Source organism: Colius striatus, chromosome 13, assembly GCF_028858725.1.
Source record: "Colius striatus isolate bColStr4 chromosome 13, bColStr4.1.hap1, whole genome shotgun sequence".
Lineage (NCBI taxonomy): Eukaryota > Metazoa > Chordata > Aves > Coliiformes > Coliidae > Colius > Colius striatus.
Genome location: NC_084771.1, coordinates 11,039,734 through 11,057,013, shown reverse-complemented (window position 1 = coordinate 11,057,013; position 17,280 = coordinate 11,039,734). Strand labels below are relative to the sequence as shown.

The window sequence follows — 17,280 nt, the reverse complement described above, 5'->3', positions numbered from 1 at the left end:
GTTGAACAAAGAGACATTACCCAGCGTCTCTCCATCAAGCAACGTATTTCAAATACTTGTGAAGTTTCTGTGACTACCTTCTGGTTTTCCTTGGTTCAAGTCAGGTGTGAGATCACCAAAAACATCATTCCATGTTTCATGGACCAATGAACCAGAAACCCACAGAGCCAACACCTTGCAAGTTGGCCATTAACTCAACATTTGTCAAGGGGATCAGTACATGTGACAGAACCAAGATGGGCCTCAGTGGAGGGAGCAATGCATCTCAGTAGATAGTCAGTAGTTTTTGTGTCCTAACCATTTGTTCCAATGTTCTCATTTCCATGGTTGCTGCACTATTCTGCAGTGATGCCATGAAACAATGAAGACGAGCAGGAGAGGATGGAACTGGCACCCTTTACCTATTGGTGCTGGAGCAGAGCTTTTCAGTTGGGTTTCAGGATACATTTTGTCCCTGGGATCCAGAAATCCTTCTAAACTCCATTCTTGTCTTGGCTGTCCCACCAGATGCAAGCCTGACTTCTACCAGCAGACAATATATAAAATTAGGAAGGGAAGGCACAGAAAGGCTGGGAGGGTCCAACTTCCCTTTTATTGGTCCCATTACCAGCTGAAGCTTTTTCAGAGCATCTAGAAGCTGAAGGCATACCCAAAGCTTCTTTTCTTTTTCATTCATGGTATTTCCTCTAAAACCCTGAGACACTAAAAGTGCCTTCAGTACCCCAGCCCAGGAAAATGTCTCACTTGTTATTTCTAGTTTCAAACAGCAAATCTTTCATATACTTAATTAATTAGGAGGCCCGAAACCCTGGCAAGGGAAGCCAGGTCTTAAAAGAGACAAGGAAAAAAATGGCCTGTGAAAATTATAGACCAGTTGGTGTGACACTGGGCTATTCAGCAATTAATATGGTGCCACCAAAGTCCTTACCTTCTCCTTTCAGGCCAAATAAGAAAATAGACATTGTCCTTCTTTCCACTGCTGTTCCAAGATAACTGATGCTTCAAATTGAGAAAAGGAAACATTTCTCCACAAACATATTTATGGTGGCAAGCTCAGTGAGTGGAAGGACACTCACAGTGTGGAGCCAGGCGGGACCCATGTGAGGAATCAACCCACAGCTACAACCCCACGCCAGACATTATGGCTTGTGCACTTGTCTGGGGAGAAGCTCTGACCAGGAGAGAATGAGGGAAAGCTGAGATAGGTCTGGCGGGAGCAGGATGCCTCTGTCGTCCCTCTGACGTGGGCATCGCCCATGTCCCATGGTAGGACCCACGCGGGGTCCCGCGGACACGACCCGACACAGCCGCGAGCCCTCAGCACCCTGGAGAGCACCCGCCGGGAGCGACCGCGGGCTCCGGGACCGCGGGGGCTGCGCCACACGGGACTCCCTCCGTGGGGTCCCTCCGTGGGGTCCCTCCATGGGATCCCCTCCCTAGAGTCTTCCCCATGAGGTCCCTCCTCACAGTTCCTCCATGGGGGTCCCTCCCTGAGGCCCCATCCCTGGAGGTCCCTGCCTGGGAGTCCTGCCACAAGGTTATTAGGAGATGCCTGTGACTTTCCCTCATGGCAGCTCTTGTCTCAAGCCCTCACCAACGGTCCAACTTGAGCTGAAACCTTTTGTCTGTCACCAGCACATGCTTTTCATCATCTGAAGCCCTGAATTTTTTATGGCTTTACATTTTCATTTAGCATCATGGAGAATCTTGGATTTTCCACAAAATACCAGCAGAAAAAAAGAACCCCAAAACCAAATTGAGAGATACTTTCAATTTTAGGGAGGATTTTGACTGTAGAGGTCGGAAGAGTGCTCTGTGCCTTCCAGCACTACTTCCCTGATGAGAACATTGCTACCGCAGAGTGGCCAGCTGGGGAACTGCTCTCCTTCAAGACACACAAGTCCTTCTTCATTGTTTTATGCCTTTTAAATAATGGAAGAATTGCTTTCTAAATAATTACAGAAAGAAGAAAACTTATGATAGTGTCACGAGTAACTGAATGTTCTCAGTCAGTTGCTTCTGGAGTGATTCTGGATGCTCTTTCTGGGCACAGGGAGATGAGAGTGTTGACCTTCCTCTCCCTGGTGCAGATGCTCTCCCAAGCTCTGGACATGCTGCCATCAGAAGTCGAGTTTTGCAAGGAGGTAGCTAGTCCAAAAAAGAACAACTGAGAGAAACAGTCCACGGGAATGTGCATAGAAATGAGAAGCAAATCCATCTCAGCTGCAGTCTGAGGTTGCATCCTGCCCTTGGCAGCTGGGATAATCAGGCCAGACACACGCAACTGATGCAGGGACCAGAGCAAAGCCCTGCTGCTGCCTTACTGGGGAAACAGGACACCCAGGCTGGGGGCTCTGCCTGATGCCAGCATCAGCTCAGTGCCTTATTTCCCCCTCACACCTGCATAAACCTAACTGATGTCAGTGGTTTTAGACCCTCTTCTCTACATTAAGCCATCTCATCTCTGCCTTTTCCCATCCTGGGTGACAGGAAGCCTATGACTCTTTATGCAGAGCTGAGTATGAGCCACAGAGCTTCAGCCTCAGGAGCAGTTTGGGTGTCAGACACTGAGGCTCAGCTCCCAGTGCCCAGGCAGGACGTGGATTTCAACAGTCATAGCTGGATTTAAACCACTGGCTTGGTATGAGAGCCACAAGTGCCAGCCAGACTGCATCAAGCCAAGTAGGCGGAGGGGAAATGAGACAGAAATCTTGAGCTGTGTAAAAGTGACAATGAAGAGGAGAGGAAACACAGGTTCTTTTGTGTTCATAGTGGACAGTGTAGAAATGAGGGGCTTCAACTGCAGCAAAAGGGGTGTCAGGCATCAGGAAAAATGTCTGCACAAGAATGTTGCAGCAGCAGCAGGACAGATCTGCCAAGAAGGTCATGAAGTTTCCTGGCTGTGATTTATAAAAGTAGGATTCACACTCCAGAGAGCTGAGTTGGCTGCCTTGGGAAAACTCTCAAGGTTCATGCACACCTAATTTTATGGCTGGAAATTGAGATTTGTCCTTCATTTGCAAAATAAAATCTTGAAGCTGCAAGGTGTCCATCAAAAGCCTGGCCTCTACATCCTGGCTCCTGAGACACAGGCAGAGCATGGGTTGTGGTTAAGGTTTCCCTTTGCTGTCTGCAGTCGCTTCTGTACAGTACCTGGAAACCTCGATCAGGTTCTCATCAGGGTCTCGGAAGTAGACAGATGTTATTGGACCCATGGCACCAGTTCTGGCCACAGGACCTTCTTCAATAATCACTCCACAGGCCTTGGAGGAGACATAACAGCAGGGATTTAACGTTTAAGGCTGTCTTATCAGGGTGTTGTGCAGTCTTCCCCCCAAGCCCTGAAAACAGGAGATAATTCCAACATTGCCCAGGACACAGACCCTGAAAGTGTCACTTGTCAAGCTCTGGCTTTATGTCTCTTGTGGTCACACTGCCCTGTGGACACTCACCTTCAGATGATCCATCAGCTGGTCCAAGGTCACATGTGTGATAAGGCAGATATCTGCAGAGCCAGGGACTGGGCACCGAGCCTTGGGTTCAAACTCCTTCCCAGCCTCATGCAGGTTAAACTTCTGGTTGCCAAAACGTAAAGCTTTGCGATTTCCCTGCCCCCAAAGGAAAGAATCAAAGTGCAATGAGACTTACTGGGCTGGAAGCTTTCAGCACACACTCACCTGTGCAATCCTAAAAGTCCTGGGGACTTGGCTGTAGTCCTGATAACTCTATGGCAACCCAAGACAAGAACTGACTATGACATCCCTCGAGATAGTGACCCAAGAAAGTCCTACAGCCACATGCAGCTACTTCCACACCAGAATGATGTAAATTTGCAAGTTTGGGCACTCTCCAGACTGCCTGTGTGGCAGCCACACAAAGAATGCCCAGACTGACACTGTAGTGGGAACAAAGGTGAGGCAACTGGGGGAGACTGAGGCAGGGGATGTTTGGCATCTCTTTGCAGACTCTCTAGGAGATTTCTGCAGATTCATAGGGCAGCTGACTCCTGAGGCCCCATGGATATGCAGTGACCTGCTCTAGGTCTCCTAGACCCAAGCCAAGCCTCTGCCCCATATTACCTTGAAAGTCACCACCTCCATGCCCAGGACTTTGGAATAAAAGGCCACAGTGTCCTCAATGCTCTTCACAGTCAACACAAGGTGGTCCAAGTGCTGGATGAAACATGAGGGTGGACTCATATGCTCCTCCTTCCAGGACATCTTCTCAGGGCTGGGAACCAACATGCAAAACCACAAAGCATGAAGGTGAGGAGGATCCAGCTACACAGCGAAATGGTCCCTGCAGCTGTGAACTGGACTGTGAATGAGATCAATGCAGTTTGCTTTTTGCCTGCAGGTGGCACAAGTACAGAAGCAATAAATTCTCCTCTGACAGGACTTCAGATCCCTGCTTTGCTCTGGTGGGACCTGAGCATGTCAGAGCCCCTGGCTGGGGCCAGGTCTGAAGGACCAGCTGGGTGACCTCGCTGGAGGCTGATGTCACCATGATGCTTGGTGGCATAAATCAGGAAAAAACCCCACAACCCCTTTTTGCTCTGCCATTTGCCTTCAAACTGCCACATGTCATCAGCAGGCAGAGAGTGAGGCTGATGCTAGAGGTCCAAGGAGACGCCCCATGAGGGTGTGAGTTTAGCCTGGGTTTACAGTGGTTCTTGGTGGTTTATGTTGGGTTCATATCTTCTGGAATTGCCCTTCTGTGTCAGAGTGGATAGGAAAAGGCTGTAAAGGAGCTATCTCAAAGCCCCACTGACACAGAAGAAAGGTCAGCATCAAACCAAGGACAGTTTCATGCTCCTCTTTGCTGTAGGTGGCATTTGGTGTTTAACAGCGCTGCCTCTGAGCAGCCCCAGGTCAGCGTCACTGCAAACTCCCTTCCAGCCAGGAAGACTTCCTGGGTGCTCCCAGGTTGCAGTGCCCTCCTGTCCACAGCCTGCAGTTCCCACCTCCTGCCCAGAAAACCTTGGCAACAACCCTCCCCACGAGCCTCTCAGCAAGGAAAGGGAACCACAAAAATCAGAGCTGAGTACCTGTGAGAGGGGACAAAGAGTTGGGCAAGCTGGTTCCTGTGACCGTCCTCTTCCTGCTGTGCCAGCAACGTCACAGGAGATTGAGGTGTAAAAGTGAGCACAGCTCTCTGCAGAGGTGTACCTTGACCCCAAGGACCTGGCAGTCCAACTGCATAGAGTTGCTTGAAAAAATGCTGGAAAAATAGTCTAGATATTTTAGCCACAAACATTTTCTTTTGCAGGGGAAAGATGAATTAAATGTGCTGTGTTAAAGCTTGAGCTTGGTGCTCAGGCTGGGGTGACTTACTGTTAAGCAAGGATGTCCTTGGAGAAGAGGAGCTATGCAAGCAGCTGCAGCAGGCTCCTCACCTCCCTGGCAGTGGGGCAACCTGCCTGCTCACCTCTTTGCTCACTTCTTATTTCCTGTTGTGCAACACATGCTGAGGTCTTAGTGCCCTGCAAGGCACTCGCTGGCCCTGGGAGCACTGTGAGCTCCCACTAGTGAGGTCTGTGCGAGCTGTAGGTGCCTCACTAACACACTGACAGCTCATACCTAGCAAGTAGAAACAGAAAAGCAACACACCGAATGAAACCAGAGCTTCAGACACGTGGAAACAGCTGCAGATGGCTTTTGCCTCAGGTCAAGGGAAAGGACACCTGTGGGAGGGAGCTGCCAAAGTGCCTGTGTCCTTCTTGCACATCCTTTTTGGGTTGTTTCTCTCCCAGTTCCAACCCCTACCATTCTGTGATTCTGTTATCTGTCTCCTTGTGAGCAATGGTGCATGTTCTGATACCTGGATACAGCAACACTGCACAAGTCCACGTGTCTCCATGTGTTGTAACCCTCTTGTTTTAGCACAGGTTCTCTGCAAAATATGGGAGCAGACAAAAAAGAGGGAGTTCCTAGAAAGAAGGTACCTTTCACTGTTCAGCTGCATTGGGAAGTGATCTGGTGAAGGGGTGCAGCACCAGCACTCGCTTTGAGGTTTGGAAGGGGTTGTTTTTACTAGTTGCACAATAGTTTATTGGAGCAGGAAAGCTGTGGTTTGGGTCTGAGAACACTTCCCCAAGGGAGATCGAGCCCAACATCAAAAAGCCAGAGGCTCTTTGGCATTGAGGATGAGACCCCCAAGCACTGAACTTCAACTTAGGAAGGGTTTTGAGGAGACAGAAGTGTAGCTGCAGACAAGGGTTCCTGAGCTGCTCCTAAGAGACACCCAGAGAGGGTTTCCTCTACATGTTGGACAGAGTGATGGAGCTGAAGTAGTTCAGCAAGTCCCCCATGGTGAAGTCCATGGCAATCCCTGACCCCGCATAACAGCGCTGGATCAGATCCTCAAACTCCTGGTACTGCTGTATGAGCTCCTGCTCCATTGCTTGCCACACCACCTGGGGAGAAACACACCATCAGCTCCTTCATCAGCCCCTGGCAGCCATACACACTTTGCAGTCCTGAACTCCCCAAAACACCATGGCAATACACTCAAATCACACTCCAAGTACCGGCAAAAGCTTTTCCTCCGGGGAGAGGTGCTTGTGGATTTTCCTGTAGAGGGTCTCAAGGGCTTTCTTTACTTCCTTGCCAGGGTATTTTTCAATGACCTTCCTCAGCTCTTGCTTGCTGTAGGCCAGCTGAAAGCTGACCTCCTCTTCTTTCACCCCTTGAGCCAGACGGGCTTTCACACCCTCGAAGAAGTGCTGGAAAGGCAAGGAGACATTGACTGATGAGCTGCCCTAAGGCAGACTCCAGCACCAGGGCTGAAACCTGATCACTTTCCTCAGTTCCTTTCCCACATCTAACTGAGGGGAAACAAGGTACTGGGTATTGTTTATCCTCCAGGAGGGCAGGATGTTGGAAGTTTCATCAGTTCCCTGCTTGCCAAAGCAACACCTCTAAGGGTTGCATTACCATGGGGCAATGCAACCGCTGGAGAAATCATTTGTGTTCTTTGGTGCTTCATAGAGCTTTGCTCACTATGGAGGGTTTGGAGCCAGAGGTAGGGTTGAGGGGACCCCAGAATCTGCAGAAGCATAAAGCAAAACTCCAGCTTTCTCAGTTCTCTCAGGATGTTGTATGAAAGCAGAAAAGGCTGTTCTCTAGGGAGGAGTTTCAGAAGGAGCACATGTCCCACCCCAAGGCTGTGCCAACCCCAAGGGATACAGACCTTTCAGAAAGGTAGCAGCAGCAGTGTAGCTCTACAGAAACCTCAATGCTGACAAAGATTGTTTTTCAGCATGAGCTTTTCAGACACAGAATCTGCCAGGCTGGAAGGGACCTCAGGAGGTCTCTAGTTCAACCTCCTGCTCAAAGCAGGTTCAACACTGAATTCAAATGAGGGTACTTGTGGCATTTCTCGAGGTAGGTGTTGAAAACCTTCAAAGACAGAGACTGTGCAATGTCTCTGAACAGACTGCTTCAATGCTTTATTATCCTTACAGTCACTTTTCCTTCTATCATGCTGGAACCTTCCTTTGCACACTTTCTGACTGTTGTCTCTCATCTTGCAGTACACCTCAGGAATTTTCTAGGGAATGTGGCTACCCCTGAAATTGTTTCTTCTGTAGGATGGCCAAGTCCAGCTCCTTTGTTCTCTCCATTTTAGTGGCTCTCCACTGGCCTCACTCCACTTCAGCAACACCTCATGTCCCAGGTGGATGTGACAGATGTATATCTCTGCCACAGCTGGACATGCTATTCCACATCTGCCCAAAGGAAGGCTGAAAAACCCAGAACACTAATTTCCTTCAGCCTCCTGTTCATACAGCCCCATGATCTGTTTGCTGTCTTTGAGTATTTCCACTGCAATTTTGTTGTGGATAAATACCCTAAATACTAAGGATTTTCAGAAAGAAAGAGGTTCCTAAATGTAGAAGCTGCTTTCAAACCCAGAAATCAGCTCCTGTGTTACTTAAGACCCTTTGCAGCTTCTCTTGATGTTAGTGAATTGTGCTCAGACCTGAAGAGCTGTGTAGTCTGCTAGAGAAAGCCATGTCAGGACTGCAGAATGTGATCCAAGTGCCCTCAACTGTTACTTTGCTTTGTTGTGAGCAATGAAATGATACCTTCCCTCACAGAGGAAAGAGTTGAAGCCACTGACACAGCAGGGCTGCAGGTAGCACGAGACACAGAGCTGATCTTCCAGTCAAACCTACAAGATGTTTGACAGCAAAAACTGGAAACAAATTGAAAGCAACAGGCTCTATAAATAATTCAAACTCTCAGACTGTGGCACGTTTTAGGCTGGGGAAAAGAGAAAGAGCAGAGTGGTGAGGGGTCTCAGGAGTCACCCTCGCCTCTGGGAGGAAGGGGGATGTCTGTTTGAGTTAGCAAAGGCAGATGCTCTTAGCTCAGTTAACAAAGAAGCTGCCTGGGAATCATGAAGCTGTGTTAGACTTATTAGCCCAGGCAGCCGTGCAAAAGAGAGCAGCATGAGGCAGCCACAGGCACGCAACCCAGGCTGGGGGCTGAGCAGCTCCTCACGCTGCTGCACGGAGGCCAAGCTGCAGAGCTGCTACCAGGGTCTGATGCTGCTGAGCCCTCTTCTTGCTGCTTGGTGAAACCCAGCAGGAACTGAGCACAGAGGTGTGGGAACCTTGGGGATGTGATAACAAACTAATATAATCCCAGACTGGATTTGGTGCTGATTTCAGCACCAGTTCCCTGGGACAGGGTCTGTTTATCTCATACTCACATTGAGCTTCTCCAGTGGCTGGCCCAGGTACTTGATGACATATTTCTCCAAGTGCTCACTATACCTTTGCTGGGCTTCTCTCTTCTTGCCCTCCAGGCAGTGGATCTCCTTTTGGCACAGGAAGCAGTGAATGTGGTGGAAATTTTCCATCATGACCATGTCTGTGTTCACTTTCAGGTTTGCTGAGGGCAGACTATTGACTTAAAAGAAAAGAATAAATCAGGTATGAAGAGAAGACCCTGCAGGCTGGGTCAGGGGGCACATGAGATTCAGATGCTGTCAGGCTCTGATCACCAGTGGAGAGTTTAACCAAGAGTTCAGGTGAGCATCATCACAGATTGTTCTGCTTTTCAGCCTCTTTGCCTTGCAAAGCTCTCACAGAATCCCTGAAAGGTGGGGGTGGGAAGGGCCCTGCAGAGCTGCTCCAGCCCAAACCCTGCTAAAGCAGGTTCCCCTCCATCAGGGGACACATGAACGTGTCCAGGTGGGTTTGGAAACCTCCCAAGAAGGAGCCTCCACACCCTCCCTGGGCAGCCTGGGCCAGGGCTCCCTCAGCTCCAAAGGAGCTTCTCCTTGTGTTGAAGTGGAACCTGTTGTGTTCCAACTTTGGGGTCATGACATTTAATAACTGTTTAACCAAAAGAATGCAGACATGCCCAGGCCTGCCAAGCTGCACTCACTGCTGCTGAAGACGCTGCCGGCCAGCCGCAGATGGGCTTTGTCCAGCTCCCTTCTCCGCCGGGCTGCCCTGAACACCTCCTCTGAGAAGGTCACAAACTCCTCAAAGCGGCTCACAGAGGGCAGGATCCCACCTTTCATCTTGCTGGGCATCTTTGCCTCCTCAATCTCTTTGCACAAGGTCCCCTGGCAACAACACACAAGGACATGGCACACATTTCAGTGCACACTAAGGCACAGGCTAGAGGACAAGCAGAATAATCAGTTGTATGTACCACTTGCTCCAGTTAGCCTGGATGGGAGGGTGCATGAGCTTCCTTGTTTGAGACTGGACATGAATCTATGCCAGCTGCTCTGCTGGAGCTGGCATACCTGGTCTTTCCAGGCTGCTCAGACACAGTGCTGCAATGTCCCCATCCAGATATCTGCAGCTCTTAGGTGTTCACCACTGCCACTTCTTGCACTTCTCAAGCTGGTTTATGAGTTGACTTGCCCTCCAAGTCTTGGCATAATACAGTTGATGTCAATGTGGGGCTTCCCCTGACCTCAGAGGATTCAGAGCCAGGTTCTGACAGGCTCTTGACCACCCACACACACACACAAGCTCCCCTCCCTGCTGCTTGGTCCTGGAGTGTGTCATTCTGGTACAGCAGGAGAAAAGGAGATCTTGGCTCCAGCCATGTGAGATGCTGCCTTCACTCCTGCAGTCTCCCTGTACTGTATATGGAGGAAACACCTTTATTTTGACCATCCTGGTAAGAGGAGGCAGAGACTGTTTATTGTGTCCCACCTCCCCAACACAGACATGATCATTCCTGTGTGACCTGGTCTAGGTGGACCTGCTTTAGCAGGTGGGTTGGACTAGGTCTCTAGAGGTCCCTTCCAACCTCTGCCTTTCTATGATTGATGCAATGGGAGTCTAGCCCTCTCAGATCCCTGCCTGATAAAAACCAGTACTATCTTCAACAAAGATCATACTTGACCTCCTCCAGAGTTTTCTAAACTTCTGACATCACTCAGATCTACCTGGTCTTCCTCCCACTCCCACTTACAATGCACTTGTTGAAGCTGCTCTTGGCCAGGAGCAGCATGTTGCCCAGGGCAGTGTTGAGGAAGGATGAAGGGAGAGCTGAGGAAGAGTCCCACATCTCAAAGATGGAGTCATTCAGGGTAACCAGGACCTGCAGGCAGCCGAATGGATGCACCTTATTGCAGACATCTAGAAATCCTCTCAGCTCGGGTTCCAGACAGCTGAAGAGCTCACACAGCACCTGGGTTGTAGGTTCTTCTGGTCTTTAAAAACAGAAGTAAGCAGTTAAATGGGGAAGGACATTGGCTCTGTGGCCATCTGCAAAGACAAGGGCAAAGCAAGGAAAGAACCAAAGCCCTCTATCACAGCTGATGCTTGGTTTATCCTTCAACTCTTCACCATCTCTGCTTGTGGAAGCACATGGAAACATCCTGGTTTGCCACCTAAACTGAAAATGTTGATGTTTTTATGATGACTTTTTTAAAGGTTACTGTTCCATAGTCTATTTTCACTTTAGGACATTGCCCATAAGCAAATAAAACTGATCCAAAACATAGAGTTTTCCATGAAACAGAAACCTTGTTTTCTAACCCATCCTGTAGCAAAGCCCCTGCACTGGGGACAAGCCCTCCTCAGGTTCTCTGCCTGCCCAGCTACAATGCCTCCAGGTTTTTTGCTACCCAGAGTGCACACCTGAGACCACTCAGTACACATCAGAATGGGCAAGAGCAGGGGAAAACATAATCCGTCCATCAGTTCCTCAAGCAGCCCCTGTGGAACCCTCCAGACTGTGCCCCTGTCTGAGCAGCAGCCAGCTCTACCTCACCACCCACTTACTGGCTGCGGGGCTTGTTACAAGGAGGGTCCTCTGGAGTCACCATGCTCTCTCCTTCTCTAGTGGCAGATGCCTGAAAGAAAGGAATGGAAATCATGACTTTTCTGCCTTTCCTCAGAGAGGAAAAGTGGAGATCTGGGTTTCATGTCTGCTGTCTCATATTGGAGTCCTGTGTTTAACATTTAGAGATCCTGTGATCTGGCTGGAGCTATCAATCAGCTTCAGTTCTCCCCTGCCATCAGGAGGTCTTTAGCTTCCCCACCACTGACAGATACGAGAGGAGAAGAGCCCAGAAGCACTCAGGTGTCTGATGGAGGTGAGCAGCCACCCCACTCTGCCTGTTGAGGCTTGTATCAAGCTGGAGGGAGGACTGGCTGACAGGGCTGGAGAGGATATATTGCTCACTTACCTCCAGCCCCTGCAGATCTGCAGCAGTGGGGCTCAGCTGGAAGAACTTCTCAATGAACTGCTGCTCTGCAGTGCAAAGGGGTTGCAGCTCCCTCAGCACCTGCTCCAGCATCTGCTGAGAAACCATCATGTTAGAAAACCCTTGTATCTCACACTGAGAACACAGAAGCAGATCTCCATGTCCACCTGAACTGAGACCTAAGCCATGCCAGCAGTACAGAACCTCTGTGCTTCTGCTCCAGGTACACAGCACTAAAAAAAGGACCATGGGGTGGGGTTGCAGCACTGGCACAGCCCCTGTGGGACACCTGAACCCTTTAGAAAACCTCAGCTTGTTACCTTGATGATGTTGCCTATGCCTGAGGTGTCGTCCTGGCTTTCTCTGCTCCCAGAGAGGCTCCATCGTGACTGCTGCCTGCTCCCCATTGCCATCGGCCTCTCTAAGCTTTCCTGAAGACCTGCAGGGTGTGTTGGTAGGTGGTTAGACATCTCCATCCATCCCTCTTGGCCTCTCCAGCTCCTTTGGTCATTTTAACAGATGTAAACATGGCTTTTTGTGTCTACCCTTACGTGTGAACTGCCCTTTTCCTGCTGGACTGAGGTATAAGGTGAACGCAGGGTTTTGCTCTCATTTTTTCCTCTGCCTTACCAGTTTCTCTCACTTTTTCATTACTCTGTTTCTATGTCACTGTCTGTGACACTCCTTTGACATTTAGTGCTTAGTATTAACTCTTGAGTACTGGGGAGTGAAAAATCCTAGGTGGTGAGAGCAGAAATGGGCAGAAATGCCTGCAAGAGTTTCAGGGAAAAGTGTTTGCTTTGTTTTGATGATAAAATGCCACAAACCATTATCCAGGCAGTGGGGAGGGTTGGCCTCTTTCACAAAGTAGCCTTTCAAAATGATACACATTCACCTGGAAATTAGTGTTACCTTTCAAATGTTAGCAGTTATATACCTCAGTGTTTTCAGTGGGTACTTGGCTTCAGATGAAAAATGTCTTTGAAATGTGCATTGAAAAAAAAACCTCACTAATACACTTACTGAAAGAAATCAGTGGGGAAACATCCCTGTGATTTCCTAATTACTTCTAAAGATTGGTATCATCCCACTAACCCCAGAGGTCCTGAGTGAATCAGGTCATCTCTCCATTTCTCAGGACATCCAAAATATCCTACTCCCTGCAGGGCTTTTGTGTTTGGAAAGGATTTGTCAGCCCTACACGCTGAGCAGGGATGAGAGCTGACAGACAGCCCTGGTTGTGACCTCAGCCTTGCTAAAACCACGGAGAAAACTAATGAGCTGCTTCATAACAGTTTTTTCTCCACCCTTGCACAAGGGGTGATGATAACTTGGCTTGCAGGGAAGTGGCAAAACCAGGAAAGAGAGGCCTCCCCACAGCAGGAGAAAAAATGTTATGAGCCTGTAAAATTTAGTGTGGAGAAGGGAATGGGGAAATGAGGAGAAAAGACTTAATTATTGGCTTAGAATTAACTACAGCCAGCTTGGGATTTGCCTTCTAAACTCTCCCATAATGCTGAAACAAGGCAATAAATCATCAGGTGGGATGTTTAGAAGCGCTTGACATAAATAATCCTTTATGAGGACAGGGAATCCACCCTAAAAATTCACTGTCACGCTAATCAGAAGAAAGAGAGAGGCATGGAGAGCTAGAGCAAGCCTGGGATATTTCAAAGCAGGGATGAGGGATGTTATCAGGCAAGTGTCCTTGCAGCCTGGGCTTCCATCCATGCAGCAGCTCACCCCAACGAGCAGCTGAGCTGGCGAAATGTCAGCGTAGACCTTGGATGAGGTTCCTGCAGAACTCCATCAAAGCCAAACCTTCCCTGCAAAGCAGCCTGAGACCAACCAATTTGGCAGAAAATATTTCAGCAGGAGTCTCTGAAGGTCCCCTGCTCGCTCTCAGAGCCCCTTGCTACCACTTTCCCTCAGCAGAAGGACGTGTGGATGCGTTGCCAGGGTGCTGCAGACCCTGCAGTGTGTCCTTGGGCTGAGAAGAGGTCACAGGAGGAGATGTGATGCTCTCTCTTCTACTCTCCCCCCAGGATCTCCAGAGCAGAGCAGGCAAACCTCAGCTGGTGAGCCACAGGGAAGGTGCCTTTCCACAGCATGACTGACAGGAGCTCTGTGGATACAACTTGCTAAAAAATGCCCCCATCACTAATCATCCCTCTGCAGTGACATGGTGGCTGTGGTTTCAATGTGCTGCTCACATTAATGATGGGCTCAGCATCCCCAGCTGAGGCTTGGGGCTTCCTACCTGTCCCAGACCTCTTCTCACCCCAGGGAGCAAAGCAAGGTACCAGCACACCCAGCACTGACAAACTTCATCTCATCTAATCCTGGCCACAGGAGCAACACCAGCAGCAGGCAGACACACACCTTTGGGTGATTTGTAACTGTGCAGTAAGAGGTTTGTGGCCATGGAGGTGTCCTCCTATGGGAATGGGTTTCTCAAACACTAGATTTTCCCCTGGGAATTTAATTACTCCCATTTTGTGGGACTCATTAGTGTTAAAGACGGACAAAGCACTGAAAGGAAATCACTGGTTTAACATATACCAACCAAGAGGCAGACTGGCCACAACACTGGCCCTAAAGGATCTTACTTGTTTTTTTCTTATTTAACAACTCTGATTTCATAAAGAGCCTCTGTAACAGCCATCTCTGCCCCTGCATTGTCCCCCCACTTCAATGGCTCTCTGAGCAGACCCAGCTGTGCTCTGGAAGGAGGCAAACTGGGGTGGTTTTATTTGCAGTCACCCAGCAGATTTAAAGTCCCTTGCTCACAGACCATCAATCACTTTGCAAATAAGAACCAAGGCCTCTTTATCCTACTCTCAATCTTTGTTATTTCCTCCTGTTTGAATAAAAGCAGTGGCCCTTCTTCAGGAAATGGTGCTTGATCACATTATCTTATAAACCACAGATCAGCATTCGCTTCCCTACTGCTAATTCTCCAGGCTTGCCTCCTGCCAGCACCTTCATTACCTCTTATCAGGAATCCCTATTTTTAAGCAAGAAAGAGCACGTTGCCATTGCCGTGTCCAGGCAGGGAGGAGGGGAGGCTGTGAGAGGAATATTATCTTCTTTAACTCTTTGCTTTACCCAGAGAGGCAAACCCTCTCTGCCAGGCTTGGGTACAGGAGATGTGCTGAGCCAGTCCCCCCATGAGTGAGACATAAAGGAGCTGAAAGCAAATTGGTCCTGGTTAGAACATTTCGTTATGTCTGCTGCTCTAGTGGTGCACACACCCCTTCTTCCAAGTAGGGAGGGCAGTGCAGGATGTCTCTAAGGACAAGACCCAGTCCCAGCAGTGTGGCAGCAAGCCATGAGGAGCCACATGAACTGTGACCTGTCCCCATTTGCTATTGCCAGCTCTGCCAGTTGCCCCAGGGAGAGATTTCCCCAGGCGCTGCATCTCTGATGAGATGGGAAGAAGGCACAGGAGCAGTTCTGCCTGGGACACCTCCTCAAAAGGTGTCATCTCCAGCCCATTGCTGTCTGCTTGAACACAAGTGTCCAGATCTCAGAGGTGGGGACTGCCAAAGTGTTCAAAGGGTGGGTATCCCACATCCAACCAGGGATGCATCGAGTGCTTCAGCACTGCTGCCTCCCTGACACCTCTGAGGAGGGAGGACATCAGCGTGACAACGTGTGTTGTAGCAGCCTCACAGGAGCAGTGTCTTCCTTTACCCAGAAGGTCCCTATCTCAGTATTATCCTGGGATTGTTAGTCCCACTTCCTTTTCTTTTCCTGTTGCCTGCTCTCTACAGGCTTTCCTGAGTCCTGCAGCACCAGCCACAGCTTGTAGCAACCAGCACAGCAGCTTTAGAGCACCACAGACAAATAATTTCCTATCACCACTTTTCAGCACGTCCCTTCAATTTAATCACCTATCACCTTGGTTTTAAATTACAAGGAGAGTAAGAATGTCCTGTTGACTTTCCCTACACAACTTTCCTGGTTTGACCTTTTTTACCATGTCACTGCTTTTCTGATGGAAGCAGCTGAACGAGTTTGATCCTCAGTTTTTTCCCTCTCTTGATTCCGTAGTTTGACAAATCACTGGCACAGTAAAACAGGTCTCTGATGGCTATAAATATCTTTCCTGGAGGTGTTTGCTTTCTCCATTTCCAGCAGAAATTACCAAAAGGAACATTTTAATTAAGGATCAGTATCTCAGCTTCTACTGACTCTTTCTTTCTTCAAAGCAGATACATTTTTGAAAATGACAAGCAGTGGAGAGCAAAAGCCTGACTGTTTTTCCTTTTCTCCTCCTTTCCAGTGGCAAAAGACTATTTAGGTGACATTTTCCTGCTTTCTTTTCATGGGTTGTGTGCCCCATTGCAGGTATGTGAATACTGTCAGTGCTGCCCATCCTGGTTTGGTCCCGTGGCCTTGAGGTCTCCTGTTTTCCTGGTCTGAGTAAGTTTCCCAAGGGAGCTGGCACTGGGCAGGGAGGAGCTGGAAGGGATGGTGGGTATGTTGAGCTACAGCAAAAGCACTGTCCTGTCCCCACTCATGTGGGGACAGCTTCTGCTGTCACAGGCTCTCTCTGTCCCTGGTTCTTCATGGATCCACAGAGAAGGGAGGAGATTACAGCAAAAGAGCCAGATGTTTTCCCTTCCCTCTGTGGCCAACCCTGAAACTGAGGGAAAGGGCCCTGCGGGGCTACAGAAGTGGAAATCACATGCAATGGTCTGACCCTGCAGCCTGGTGAGCTTCAGGGTAGCTCCCTCCAGATGCCCACGGCCCAGGCTCCATGACCACTGCTTGTACCTCACAAGAATGGCACGAAGTTCACTCCAGAAGACAAAGGATGGGCAAATATCAGGGCAGTTGGGTAGAGGCTGTTGAGTACAGTCATTGCTGTGAGGTACATAGCTAGTGTAGAAAGGCAGAGCCCTTCAGTGGGATCCTTCAAGAATCAGCCCCATTTCCTTCCCCAGGCTTTGTCTTCTGGCTCTGGGGTCTGCACATGAGTGATGAAGTAGGTGCAGAGCTGGAAGAAGCTGGGATAGCACTCTGATAGACTAAACACACCATGCAAAGTGGTTTTTGACATTCAAGCTGGGCCAAGCTGGCATGGAACTTTCCATTACAGTGCTTTGTTTTTCTGAAGGAAAATGTGACTTCTGTGCAATCAAAAACTTCCAGAGGAGACACATCAGTTTCTCTTTTTATCTTGAGAAACACCTGACTGGAATATTTCAAGTCAGATGCAGCGATTTCTGTTGAAATGATCACCTTGGGACAGCACAGCCCCAGAGCCAGCTCACTGTGAAATCATTCTGCTCTCACAAATATTGCTATGAATACACTCATGTCTCCAGGGACAGGCTTGGTGCCATCTCTTTACAGGGAAAAGAGTGTCTGAGGAGTCTGTGACCAGCTCTGATTGCATGAAATATGGACCAGGTATTAGCCAGGCAGTCCCATGTCCCCCTCTCTCATGGTTCCTCAGGACGTAATCTCAGCCACCCATATATCATATTTGAGTCCCATAAAGGAAAGGTGCACAAAAGCTACAGCTCTGAGAAGCAGCAAAACAAAACTGGGTAACACACAGAGCCAAGGCTCTTTCAGACA

At 49.1% G+C, this 17,280-nt stretch overlaps 2 protein-coding genes across 2 annotated transcripts in view; both read right to left on the bottom strand.

Moving 5' to 3' along the window:
- Nucleotides 1–3,110: 3,110 nt before the first annotated feature.
- Nucleotides 3,111–4,244, bottom strand: GLOD5 (glyoxalase domain containing 5). The gene is made up of 3 exons (XM_010203151.2): nt 4,080–4,244; nt 3,453–3,608; nt 3,111–3,263 (listed from the first exon to the last, which is right to left on the bottom strand). Exons 1-3 carry the CDS (start codon nt 4,242–4,244, stop codon nt 3,111–3,113), a joined length of 474 nt encoding a protein of 157 aa, XP_010201453.2.
- Nucleotides 4,245–6,259: 2,015 nt separating this feature from the next.
- Nucleotides 6,260–17,280, bottom strand: part of LOC104558429 (exocyst complex component 1) — a 45,970-nt gene continuing 34,949 nt past the window's right edge. Inside the window, exons 13-20 of the mRNA XM_062007002.1 lie at nt 12,009–12,127; nt 11,671–11,781; nt 11,264–11,334; nt 10,449–10,689; nt 9,399–9,582; nt 8,719–8,918; nt 6,530–6,724; nt 6,260–6,415 (exon numbers count right to left, since the gene is read on the bottom strand). Of these exons, the coding sequence (XP_061862986.1) occupies nt 6,260–6,415; nt 6,530–6,724; nt 8,719–8,918; nt 9,399–9,582; nt 10,449–10,689; nt 11,264–11,334; nt 11,671–11,781; nt 12,009–12,127 (1,277 nt within the window). The remainder of the gene's footprint in view (nt 6,416–6,529; nt 6,725–8,718; nt 8,919–9,398; nt 9,583–10,448; nt 10,690–11,263; nt 11,335–11,670; nt 11,782–12,008; nt 12,128–17,280) is intronic.